Source organism: Balaenoptera musculus, chromosome 8, assembly GCF_009873245.2.
Source record: "Balaenoptera musculus isolate JJ_BM4_2016_0621 chromosome 8, mBalMus1.pri.v3, whole genome shotgun sequence".
NCBI lineage: Eukaryota > Metazoa > Chordata > Mammalia > Artiodactyla > Balaenopteridae > Balaenoptera > Balaenoptera musculus.
The window spans coordinates 102,877,130-102,889,625 of NC_045792.1; the positions used below are offsets into that span (position 1 = coordinate 102,877,130).

The following is a 12,496-nucleotide window of genomic DNA, read 5'->3' on the forward strand; positions in this document are numbered from 1 at the left end:
TCACCATTTTTCCCTCTCCAATTTTTCAGAATCTTGTACACTTGCTGGCCAAAAGGTGAAGGATAATCCAATTGGAGAACAAATAGTGACCTCAGACGCGTCTTTCTTTACACTGAGCTCCACCTGGGCTTCGGAAAGTCCTGTGGGTTGTGGCAGGAATTCTATGCCATGTGCTCTCTGCATTACATCGAACCTTTCCAGATGGCGCCTGAAATACCACAGTCCTGTGCATGTGATGTAAACAGAATCTCATTGGCTAGCAGTGCCCGCAGAGGGCCTGTTACCCTGGGGACTCGCTGTGCCTCAGGGTAGACCGATTCTTGGAAGCAGGGAGCTCTGCCACCGGGTTTGATCTTTCCCAAAGGGATGCCGGCAACGTACAAGATCTACAAAACTAGCCAGACCCTTGCCCTGGTAACTTTGCTTTGGAAACTAGGCCTAAAGAAACAACTCCAAAGGAAATAAAAATAATTCACATGGAGGTCCACGGTAGCCGATTTACACCATGAAGAAAAACTGGAACCTGCCTAAAGGGCCCAAATGTAAGAAAAGGTAAGTCAACGATGACTTATGAACATGATAGAATACAATCCACTCTGAAGTTAATGGTCCCCAGTAAACACTGGTGGACCAACCACTGTCTGTGGGACAAGACTCGGGCTGGGCCCTGAGAACACACTGATAGATGATTGTGACCCGGTTCTGCCCAGGAGAAGCCCCCAGGGATGAAGGGGTGGCCCAGGCTCCTAGGTGACCACAGGGCAAGGACATGTGCCATCCAGAGGCCTGTACAGAAAACCTTGACCAAGAGAGGAGGGAGCCACTTGGCTTAGGAGCACCAGAAAGGCTCCACTGAGGGAGTCTTTGATCTGCTTGATCTACGAGTCGAGTCGGTATCTTGGCCGGAGAAGGAAGAAGGGCAAGTCAGAAGAGGGAATGGTTTGGGCAGGACGGTGCCAACAGGCATGGTACGTCCAGGCGTGGGGTGCTCCCGCTAACTCCCAGGGTGAGCAGGCCTGGGCTGTGGCCCCCCAGGTGACAAGGAGGCATGGGAGGCCTTTGAGTGTTTGTCTGTGTGGGTTGTTTGGGCCGTAGCTGAGAGGATGGATGGGAGGAGGAGACCCTGGGGGCGGAAGCCCAGGGCCCTGGGGGTGAAGGAGAGGGGCACGCACAACTGCTGCCCATGACAAGTGTCTACACTGTGTTAGTACCGGGGATGGCGAGCATGGTCTGTACGTGCTACGTACCAATGCACCACACAGGGTTGCCAAATAAAATACAGGATGCCTGGTTAAATCTGAGTGCCATATAAACAGTGAGATTTATTTTAGTATGATCATGTCCCAAACATTGCATGGCACGCACTTGTACTGCAAAATTACTCCTTGTTTATCGGAGTTTTGCTTATGCTAAACAAAAATTCATCGTTTATCTGACATTCAAATTTAACCAGGCATCCTGTATATTTTTATTTGTTACATCTGGCAACTCTAACACCATGCCCACCTGTTGGTACCCATCAGAGGAAACTGGGAGGCACAAACACCTTCCTGGTTACCAGTTAGTAACCAGGAAGGATTGGAGAGGCGGATGACTGGAGATCTAGGTGTGTATCTGAACAATTAGAGATACAGGAAGTTGTAATAAGATAGGGAGTCGAGGGTCACTAGTTCTTTGACTTCCCTCTGTGCCCCCACCGGCCTTCAGCCTGGCTGTCTACCAGCTGACTGTACGCAAGCTCTCTCCCCGCAGTCCATGGAGCTATTCCCCAGAGAATGCCTGGGGTTCCCTTGGTGCCCCCTCAGGGTCCCACTGGCCAAGCTCAGACAGGTGCTTAATTCAGATTTAGAGAGAAGACAGCTCGGAGCTGAAAATCCATAAACCCGGTTCAAGTCCTGCTCTGCCGTTCAAAGGTGGGGCAGCCCCAGACACTCAGGCTCAGTTTCCTAGCCTGTAAAATGGGTATTCAACTCCACAAATATTTACAGAGCCCTGATTTTGTTCAAGGCCCTGCTCTGAATGTGGGGAGGATACAAAAAGGAATTTCCTCCTTTAAGGAGTCAGTCATGGACTGAGTACAAGAATACTAGCAGTCAGTTATTACACTCTACCAGGTGCTATGCATGTGACCATCAACCTGGAAAACAATCCCCAGAGCAATTCTGTAATAGAGGTAGAATTAGCCCCACTTGGGACTTCCCTGGTGGTGCAGTGATTAAGAATCCACCTGTCAATGCAGGGGACATGGGTTTGATCCCTTGTCCGGGAAGATCCCACATGCCGCGGAGCAACTAATCTCGTGCGCCACAGCTGCTGAGCCTGCGTTCTAGAGCCTGCGAGCCACAACTACTGAGCCCACGCGCCACAACTACTGAAGCCCACGCGCCTAGGGCCCGTGCTCTGGAACAAGAGAAGCCACCGCAATGAGAAGCCCACGCACCACAAGGAAGACCCAATGCAGCCAAAACGAAAGAAAGAAAGAAAGAAAATTAGCCCCAGTTTTCATAAGAGAAAAGTGAGGCTTGAAGAAGCTAAGTGACTTGCCTATAATCTCAGAAGACTCAAAGCCAGGGTTCAGACCCAGGGCTACCTGAGTCTCAACCTGATGGCTGTCAGAGAGTTTGACAACTTGCCAGCCAGGAGATGGAAATACTTGAGGGGAAGGCAGCCTGCTTGAAGCCCATATGTTGGGAGGACCACCCGGGCCTTGGGCCAAGGCCTCACCTGAAGGTTGGCGGTTGCAGAGGCTCAGGACTCAGGGTGAGGAGGTGAGGGCCATGGGCTGGGTAGGGAGCTGTCCTGTGGAAGAGGGAGGGTGCAGCCCACTCCCAGGGCCATGGGGGTCAGTGTGAGCCCTGGGGCTGGAGCCAGGATTCATGCTGGGGGAGGCAGAGGCCCCATACCCGAGCGCAGGCCACCCAGGGGCCACTGCTCCTGACTCCACCTGCACCTCTCTCTCCTCCAGGGCACCCAGAAGCTCTCAGCCCCCAGCTCCTACAGGAGGGTGTGAGCTGCTGTGGACCAGGCTGGAGGGAAACCACCATCCCTATTCATCCATGACGCGCCTGGATGCTGGGGGGACAGAGACAAATACAATTCTGCCTCCACCCTCGGAGCTAAGACTACCGTGTAAATGTGTGTGCCCAACAGACAGACTCAAGCTTACAGGAGCTGTGAGAGAGGTCTGGGAGTTAGAAAGGAGGGAGTGGTCAGGTTTCCCTGAAAACAACTATTGTCCACTGAGCACGTATCACGTACTAAGCACTTTACCTGTATCGTTCCCTCTCTCACCGAAACCCCATGAGGTGGGGACAGGTATCCCCCACTTTTCCAAAGTTCACTTTACGCCAGTCAGTTTTACAAAAGACCTAACATTAGCACCTGTTTTTGCTAATCGAAAGAAATCTGAAGACAATTTTCATTTTTAGGAAAAAAGCGAAAATAGCATCCAGCATCAGTTTTGCAGCGTGCCGGTACAGAGGCAGCTCACATCCTGAGCAGCCAGAGTGGCCCCGCCAAGCTCTTCCACCGGGAACTGCACTTGACATCTCAGCATTGTGAACATCTGTGCTTTAACCTCGATTTATTTTGTGTATCCGATAGCAAGCTGTTGTGACCTAAGGTAAATTGCGTCTTTGCTTACGCCATTTCAGCTTACAAAAGGTTCACAGGAATGCTCTACTTTCAGATAGCGGGGAAACCTGTACTATTATTGTTCCCATTTTACAGATAAGGAAACTGAGGCACAGAGAAATTAATTAAATTGCCTGGGGTCTCACATCTAGAAACTGGCAGCGCCAGGATCCAAACTCCATTGAACTCTGGAATCTGTGCTGTTACCCATCATGCTGTCACTGCAGAAGGGACAGGCAGGTAGGAAAGACTGAGCAGAGGTGACGCTTGAGCCAAAGCCAAACCTAATCTAGTCAGAACTCAGCAGGTGAGACAGGATTGGGAAGAGCAGGTGAGGCAGACAGCAGTCTGAGCAAAGGCTGGGAGGCGAGGACCTTACAGCAGCTCAGGGTCTGCACTGGTTCTGTGGGCCTTAGACTGGAGACGTGGCCACCAGCCTCACTCTGGAGTCCTCATGAGCCCTGCTAAGCAGTCTGGAGCAACAGGGCTCTGGGTTGCAAACAAGAGAAAACAATATTGGTTAATTTGAGCAAAAAAGGACTTTATTGGAAGGATACTAGGGAGTTGCGGAACTCATAGAACAGACTCAAAGGGCAGGAAGTATGGGATGCTGGCTGCCAGGACCACGTGAGGACCCTGCCACAGGAGCCAACTGTAGTGTTCTGCCATCTCCACACTGGACGGCGGAGGCCCAGGGCTGCCGCTGGACACGCGAGGCCACCACCTCGCTGAATCCTCAATTATCCTTCCCTGTCTTCCTGGTCCTCGTTCCAGGTCCTCATGAAAAATCTGATTGGCTGAGCTCAGGTGAGATGCCTATGTCCTGGTTGCTGGGATCAGGGGGAGCAAGTGTCTGGCCTCTTCATGCCCATGGAGGGAAGTGGCGTCTTGCAGTCAGCGCATTTGTAGAGGTTGAGACTGGGCAGCCAAAACCCAATAATCATCCATTACATGACTGCATGGACAATGCGAAGTCACCAAAGGGTTGTTTTTTTTTTTTTTTGCTTTATTGCGGCAAAGTACATAAAGTTTACTATTTTAAGTGTACAGCTCAGTAGCATTAAGCACACTCGCATTGCTGTGCAACCATCACCATCATCCACCTCCAGAACTTTTTCATCTTCCCAAAGTGAAACTCTGTCCCTGTTAAACAAGAACTCCCCATTCCCCCCTGCCCCAGTCCCTGGCACCTACCATCCTACTTTCTGTCTTTATGAATTTGACTGTTTTAGGTATCTCATATAAATGGAGTCATACAATATTTGGCCTTTTGTGTCTCATTTCACTTAGCATGTTTTCAAGGTTCATCCATGTTGTAGCACGTGGCAGAACATCATTCCTTTTGAAGGCTGAATATTCTATTGTACCTCTATATTGCATTTTGTTTACCCATTCATTCATTGATGGATATTTGTGTTATTTCCACCTTTTGGCAATTGTAAATAATGCTGCTATGAACATGGGTGTACAAATATCTTAAGACCCTGCTTTCAATTCTTTTGGGTATCGTACCCAGAAATAAATTGTATCAAAGCGTTTTAAGTAGGGGAGAAACAGCATCATATTTTTGTCTCCTAGAAAACTCATTCTGGCCACAGTGTGGACAGTTTGGAGAGGTGAGAGTAAAGGGAAGAAGACCCACTAGGCCAGAGCAACTGTCCAGTGGCCATGGGGATGGAGGGATGTTGAGAGTGGGGCTGATGGGATGGGGTAAAGGAGAGGGTAGAGCTGCAGAGGCCCCCCAGTTTCCTGGCTTGTGCGACTCAGGTCACCTGGTGGTGTTGCTAACATCAGGGGGAGCACAGGAAAAGGCAAGCTGGTGGATGAGCTGAATTTGCGATGACTTCTGAATTGAGATACAATTTTTTGTTTTTTTTTTTAACATCTTTTGAGATACAGTTTTAGAAGACAGTTCTAGATTCCAGTTTGAAGCCCAGGAGAGAGGTATGGTTTGGAGATAGACTAGCAAGTCTTGAGCAAGGAGGCGGCCCAGAGAGAGCAAGCAGATTGGAAAGAGGGTCCAGGACTGGACCTGGGTGTCCTGATATTTCAGGGGAATCCAAGAAAGAGGGGCCAGCAATGCCATGGCCCCAAGAAAGTGTTCTCCGCCAAGGCTACAGAGGCCCGAGTCTTTAGCACTGGGCATTAGGGGGTCACTGGTTACTTCTGCGCAAGCAGTAAATGGAGTGATGAGGGCACGCAAAGCAAATGAAACAGAAGCAGAAAGCAACTTTTGAACATTTTTCAAGGAGCTTAACCTTGAAAGGCATCATAGTAGCTGAAAACAGATGCTGGACAAAACTTTTTGGTTAGGATTAGGGTGGTTGTTTTTAACAATAAAATGAACATAAGCCTGTTTAAGACTTGTAGGAGAAAGAGGAACAAGGTCTCAGAGATGAGGGAATTGGATCAAAAGCCAAAATGCGAAGCTTGGCCTTGAAAAGAGAAGCCTGCTCTCCTCTGGGTAAGGGAAGGAGGTAGAAGTGGGGAGGTTTAGGGAGAATTAAAGAATTTAAAGGCTTTAATTTGTTCTAAGGACTAGGAGGCAAGGACAAGCGTAGGAAGGATGAGGGGAAGGACAGTGGTTGTGACACCTGCATCAAGGTGCACATATGTCCCTGGGCCTCCTCTGGCCGAGTGCGGTAATCCCTGGGAATCGCACCTTTGACTAGCTCCCCAGGGGGTTCCGCACCCACTGCTGTAGAGCACCCCGGTTGGGCCAGTGTGTGAGGAACTGGCTCCTTCACGGGAGTCTGTCAGGGAGAGGGGGCGGGGAATAAGAGCCGGACTCGGGGTGGGCTGGAGGGTTGGTTCCCAGGCACTAAGCGAAGCTCTTAGCAGCCTCACCCCAGACCGACTTCTTTCCTCCTGGGACAGGAGGGTACGGGGCTCCCCTTCTTAGAGGAGTGGGTGAGTGACTGGACAGAAAAAACAGACCTGGGGGTGGGGTGGGGGTGGGAGTGATCTACCACAGGCTACTGGAGGCCAGGCTGGCGGCCCCCCACACAAAGGGACAACCCTGGTGACACAGCCCAAAGAAGGCACGGCTTCCTGGGCCCCACACCTTCAGCTCTGCCTTTGACCCAACAAAAGAAACAGTGTATGAACAGGCAGAAACTCTTTAATTGTTGTTTTCTTTAAAAAACAAACCCCAGTTTTTCCTTAAACTCCATTCTTAGTTTTTCAGGGACAGAGAGAAGTTTGCAGTCATGAGATCAACTCAACATCATTTGGCTACTCCCGATTCTGCAGGACTAAGACATTTGCCAGGAGCTGTCCCGCCAGCCAGCGAGGACGAGACCCTCCAGGACTCCTGGGCCTTGCAAAGAGTTTAACTAGCACCCACCAGGCCTGTGCCATTTCAGGACCCTAACCAAGCAAGCGCTCATCTTCCCTGATATTCTCTGCTATCCACTAGCCTCTCCACACTCCTCTTATCCCCTACTTCCGTGAACCTGTAAACATCAAAAGGCACAAAGGCCTGGGCTATGGCGGAAGTTGTGGTTGGGCAGCCTTTGAAAGCTCACCTTTTAACAATATTGAGAAAAGAGAAACAGGGGCTAGGGGAGTGGGGATCCCCAGAGACAATGAGATGACCCCACCCTCCCCCTAGTTCAACTCCTAGCACCTACCTCAGGCAGTGTCCTCCTGTGAGAGCACACTAAGGAAGCTGAAAGTTAAAACTGCTATCAACCCTGGCCCCTTTCTGGCACGTGAGAAAAGCTTCCTAGAACTTTACGAAATGCTAATGTCACCAGGACCATTCAACTCCTAAGTTCTTCTTCTAGAGCTAAGTAGACGCTGTACACTTTGTTTTGTATAAAACAGGTATGAGTGATAAGAGGGGGCGCCTCCTGCCATGGGCCCCTTCCTGCCCTCTGCAGTTATCAGCCCAGATGCCCTGGGCCTCAGGTTCTGGGGGGTCTGGGGACACCTCCTCTCCCCAAGCAGCCACTGCTCCATCAGCCTACATTTAACCGAACATCTCAGCAACAGCACACGGAACTATAAAACACAGCTTCTGTGCAGCAGACATTTACGATCTGAGACCCAACCAAGGCTTCCCTCCCTCCTTCAAAACTTAAGACTATAGGCTGAATATTCTGCCTCTTCCTCACGGATAGAATTGTCTCCAATCCATGGCAACAGTCCTCCCGGACCATCTACAGAATCTAAGAGGAAACCCAAGCCTCGTTACCTAGATGCGCTCATGGCTGGGAACCAAGCCCCAGCAGAGGCAACTCAGTAGAGAAAGCCTGAGGCTGGCTGTGGCCCTCGGCATCCATCTCTGCTGGGGCTGCTGCAGAGCGGCCACATTTCCCCACAAGAGCAGAGGTGCTCTCTCTCACCCCCAGCCCCCAGCCCTTTAACCTCTTCTGGCTGGGCCAGTGATTCCTACTCCCTAGTCTGAGGCCCGACTGGAAACCGGCTGGGATACTCTGGGACGTAGTGGGGAAAGGATGGTAGGTGACTGACTACAGACAGGACACCAGTGCGGGCCTGGGCCAGGCGGGCCCCGTTTCCTCAAGCTGAAACGGCTGCTGCCGCTGTGCCAGCCCTCAGAGGACAGGCCTCATGTGCAGCAACAGTGCGTGCACAGGTAACAAGACCAGGGGAGGGGACCCCAAGTGTCTTCTCCACAGGGAGAGGGGACTATGTACAGGGGGAAAAGGGGAGTCTGGCCAGGGACACCCCCACTTCATCTCATTCAACCAGGAGATCAAACTGCTCAGCAGCTTCAAACTCAGCATTCATGGCCGCGGCCCACTCATCCAGCTCCGATTTCTGGGGGAAGAGAAATGGGGGCAGGTGAGTGGAGAAGCGGGCACGTTGGCTGGAGCATTTCCACCCATACCCTGCAGGTGCCGCCTTTCCCCTGTGACAGCCAGGGCCGAGCCCCGGCCCTGCACGTGTCCCAGTGCGTCTCCCCGTGTGTCTGGCGTGATGGCAGAGGAAGGCCCCCTGCCCCTCACTCACCAAGATCTCCGGCACCTTCCTCTTCTTTCGTTTCTCTTTCACGGCCGGGGGAGAGATTCCAGGGAGAGTTGTGTCTGGGGCCCAGGGCTTCACAGGGACCCTGGGGACCTCAGTTAACTTTGAACCCACCACAGGTGAGACTCCAGCCAAGTCTTCTGTCGCCAGCAGCCCCTCAAAGCCAAAGCAGGACCGGCGGCCTGGGGTGGAGGTGGAGGCAGAGCCAAGAGTCTCCAGGCGGCTGTAGGATCGCCTGACTTTCTTTGACATTTCCAAGTCTCTGGTGTCCAGGTCTCCTTCCCCGGAGTCGGACTCAACATTCAGGGAGCACAGCACAGGAGTGCAGGCGGAGGTGACAGGGACACTGCATGTCTGGAAGAGGTCCTCCCGAGTAGGCTCCTTGCTAGGAGGGTTGTTTTCTTTCTCCAAAAAAACAGCGATCTGTACCAGGACAGAAGAGAGAACGCCTCCCTGTTACTTGGCTGTGTTACTTACTTCAAGAAAGGCCCAAGGAGATTTAGGGCAGAAGGAAAGACCCACAGGACCTAAAATGTCCATCCAGTCAATACGTCCTTATTGGTCACCTGCCAGGCACCGGCAGTACAGCAGGGAAGAAAACAAAGAAGACCCCCGTCTCCACAGTGCTTCCACTCTGGTGGGAAAATAGAGGATAGGGAGAATCATGTCGCATGCTAAGCACTTTGGAAAAAAACAACAGGATTGAGCATACTGGGTGGGGGAGGGGTTTGGAATTTTAAGTAGGTGTAGGTCAGTGTAGGCCTCACTGAGGCAGCATTTGAGCTATGACTTGAAGGAGATGAGGGAGTAAGTCATCTGGAGGAGAAATGTTCTAGGCAGAGAGAACAGAAGGTGCAAAAGTCCTGAGGTGAAAGTGTGCCAGTCAGGGTCAAGGAACAATAGGGCTAGTGTGACTGAAGAGAGAGGGAGTGAGGCGAGGAAGTGAGCATGGGGTTCGAGAGGTAATGGGGGCGTTACAGGGCATTTTGCTGGCCACTGTCAGGGGAGACCCATGGAGACCCTTGCTCCGAGACCCAGGGAGCCATGGCAAGGTTCTGAACAGGAAAGCACTTAATCTGACATGTGTATTAAGAGGTTCACACACTGGCTTCTCATAGTTCCAATCTCAGCTGAAACGCTGCCTCCTCAGGGAGACCAGCCCCTCCTGACCTCTGCTAGTCACCCTCTGTCACAATGACTTCTTTCCCGCACAGTGAGCCTCACTATCTGCTTGTGGCTGTTCGCTGGGTGACTGTGACGCCAACTAGAATGTGCGCGTCACGTGTGAGCGTCTTCATCTGTCTGGTCGACCTTGCCTGTGCCCAACACCTGCAGCAGGGTCCTGCGTGGAGCCGGTGTTCCATAAATAATCACTGAATTAACTTCCACAAAACTTGACACTGAGCTTTGTGACAGCCAAGACAAGGTGAGAAACAAGACAAATTTAGGGACCCTTGTGGTTTAATAGAATTATATTGATGATCAAGAGAGACATTTCCTGGCTACAGATTCTGGGGAATCTGCCCCATGAGTCTTTTTTTTTTTTTTTTTTTTTTTTTTAAAGATTTATTTATTGATTGATTGATTGCTATGCTGGGTCTTCGTTTCTGTGCTAGGGCTTTCTCTAGTTGCGGCAAGCGGGGGCCACTCTTCATCGCTGTGCGCGGGCCTCTCACTATCGTGGCCTCTCTCATTGCGGAGCACAGGCTCCAGACGCGCAGGCTCAGTATTTGTGGCTCACGGGCCTAGTTGCTCCACGGCATGTGGGATCCTCCCAGACCAGGGCTCGAACCCGTGTCCCCTGCATTGGCAGGCAGATTCTCAACCACTGCGCCACCAGGGAAGCCCCCCATGAGTCTTAGTAAAAGGGATGCTGAACAAAATGGGAGTCACCCAGACGACTTCTTCTTCAATCCCTACAGCCAAGCAGTCATCGAAGTCCTGGCGCATTCTTTGTTCAATATCTCATGAATCTATCATTCAACCAACAAGAAAGAGTGGCCACCACAGGGGAGACAGAAGTCCCTGCCCCTAAGACAACAAACATGCAAACAAAATACTCTCGGCTATTCATAAAGCCTATGGAGGAATACATCAGGAAGGCTTCGGGGAGGAAGTGTCCTGTGAGCTGAGTCCTGTGTGACGGGTGGTCACGCGGTGAGCCAGGGGAAGGAGGAGCACTCTGCCTTTACCTAACTTCAGGCTCCCACCATCTCACTTCGGGATTCCTTTCATTTCATGCCCGCCCACCTGGTCTGGGGGTCCCCAGAAGGCTTTCTGCAATCCATTCTCCACCCAGACCCTAAAGAGATCTTTCTAAAACACCCAAGCCTGCCTCAGTCACTACCTTAAGACTCTCCAAAGCTGCCCACAGAACAAAGGATGAAGTCGAAGCTCATCCTCATGCCTCATCAGGATCTGCTCTGGCTTGGCACACTCCCTCCCCTGACAAGGTCTGGGGCAGACACACCAAAGCTGCTGTTCCCCAAACCTCATGCTTTTCCTTGTGGACTCCAGGCATCTGCAAACACAGCTTCCATTGCCTAGAACACTCCTAACTTGTCTTCAAAGACTCAGTTTAAACACTTCTTCTGCGAAACATTCCCTGAGCTACCCGGTCTGGGTTAGGTGCCTTTACAGCATCTAGTACTTTCTTTATTGCGGTCCTCAGCACACTGTGTTATCACTTATTTGTCTTTCTCCCCACTTGACTGTAAGCCCCGTGAGCCACTCAAAGGCAGTTGGTATTTCTCATTCATTATATCTTCAGGTACAGATCTTCTTTTAATGAGACATCCTTAACAATAACTTCTGCTAAAACAGTTAAGGACATTATACTACACTGAGAACAACAGACGAGGAAGAAGAAAGTAGTTAAGACACAGCTCAACTTTTAAAGGAAAATGGTAGAGAATACAGGGCATCAATAGCTAAAGGCACCAAGTGTGCAGGAAGTAAGCAAGACTGGTGACACGTGTAGGTGTCCAAAGGCAAATTGTTTCAAAATACAGCAAATAGCTCCCTGGGCAGACGTGAGCAGCCATTATATTCCGCCCCAGCTCTAGACTGTCTGTCCTGGATTCCCCTTAACTAAGAAAATGAAAATGAACTTACCCGGGGGCTCCTTCGAGGCGAGTGAACAGACGGGATCTGTGGAGACAACACTAGTTGATCACATCAACACTAGTTGATCCCAATTCTGGCTCCCCACCTACAATCCCTCTCTCTGCCCTCACCTCTACAGTGTGGGCCACGATCTTCTTCAAGACGATGGGCTTTCTGACTGGAGCCTCCTGGGGTGCCTGGAGAAGAGGGGTGAACTTGAGCTCTACATTAGCCCAGAGGCCTGGGGGCAGGAGGAACTGAGGAACCCGGGGCTCACCTTAGGCCATATTTCCGGGAGGATGCTTGGGAGATCAGAGCCTGATTTCCGCTGGGACCTCCGCAGAGACTGAGTGGGAGTTGGGGCGCTGGGCCCTGGAAAGAGAAAAATTTAGCAGGTAGGGGAGGACTCTAGACCCCAGAGTCTAGAGAACAGGTGCTGAAGAGAGCGAGAGAAGGTTCCCAAACAGGCCCCTTGGGGGCGCCTTCTCGGGCTGGGGACGAGCCTCCCAGGGCGGTGGAGGGAGGGCCTTCCTCACCGAACTGCGTCCCACAAACGGCTCAGCCCCATCTCTCCCGCGCGCCCTCCGCTCACCGGAGCACTGGGCGGCCCCTCCGGACCGGGTTCGCCTCTCAGACATGTCTAGCCTTGGTCTCGATATCTACTGCCGCAGCCGCCGCCGCCGCCGCCAGGGCTCGCGCCAACGCGAAGTGCAAACGTTCGAATTACCCGCCTTACCCGGGAGGAAGCGGAAGTGACGTAAGGCGG

The 12,496-nt window shown here is 51.7% G+C and overlaps 1 protein-coding gene across 1 annotated transcript; it reads right to left on the reverse strand.

Moving 5' to 3' along the window:
- Positions 1-6,737: 6,737 nt before the first annotated feature.
- Positions 6,738-12,480, reverse strand: CDCA5 (cell division cycle associated 5). Its single transcript, XM_036859126.1, has 6 exons — positions 12,323-12,480; positions 12,008-12,102; positions 11,862-11,927; positions 11,740-11,775; positions 8,611-9,048; positions 6,738-8,418 (listed from the first exon to the last, which is right to left on the reverse strand). Exons 1-6 carry the CDS (start codon positions 12,366-12,368, stop codon positions 8,338-8,340), a joined length of 762 nt encoding a protein of 253 aa, XP_036715021.1. The 5' UTR covers positions 12,369-12,480; the 3' UTR covers positions 6,738-8,337.
- Positions 12,481-12,496: the final 16 nt, after the last annotated feature.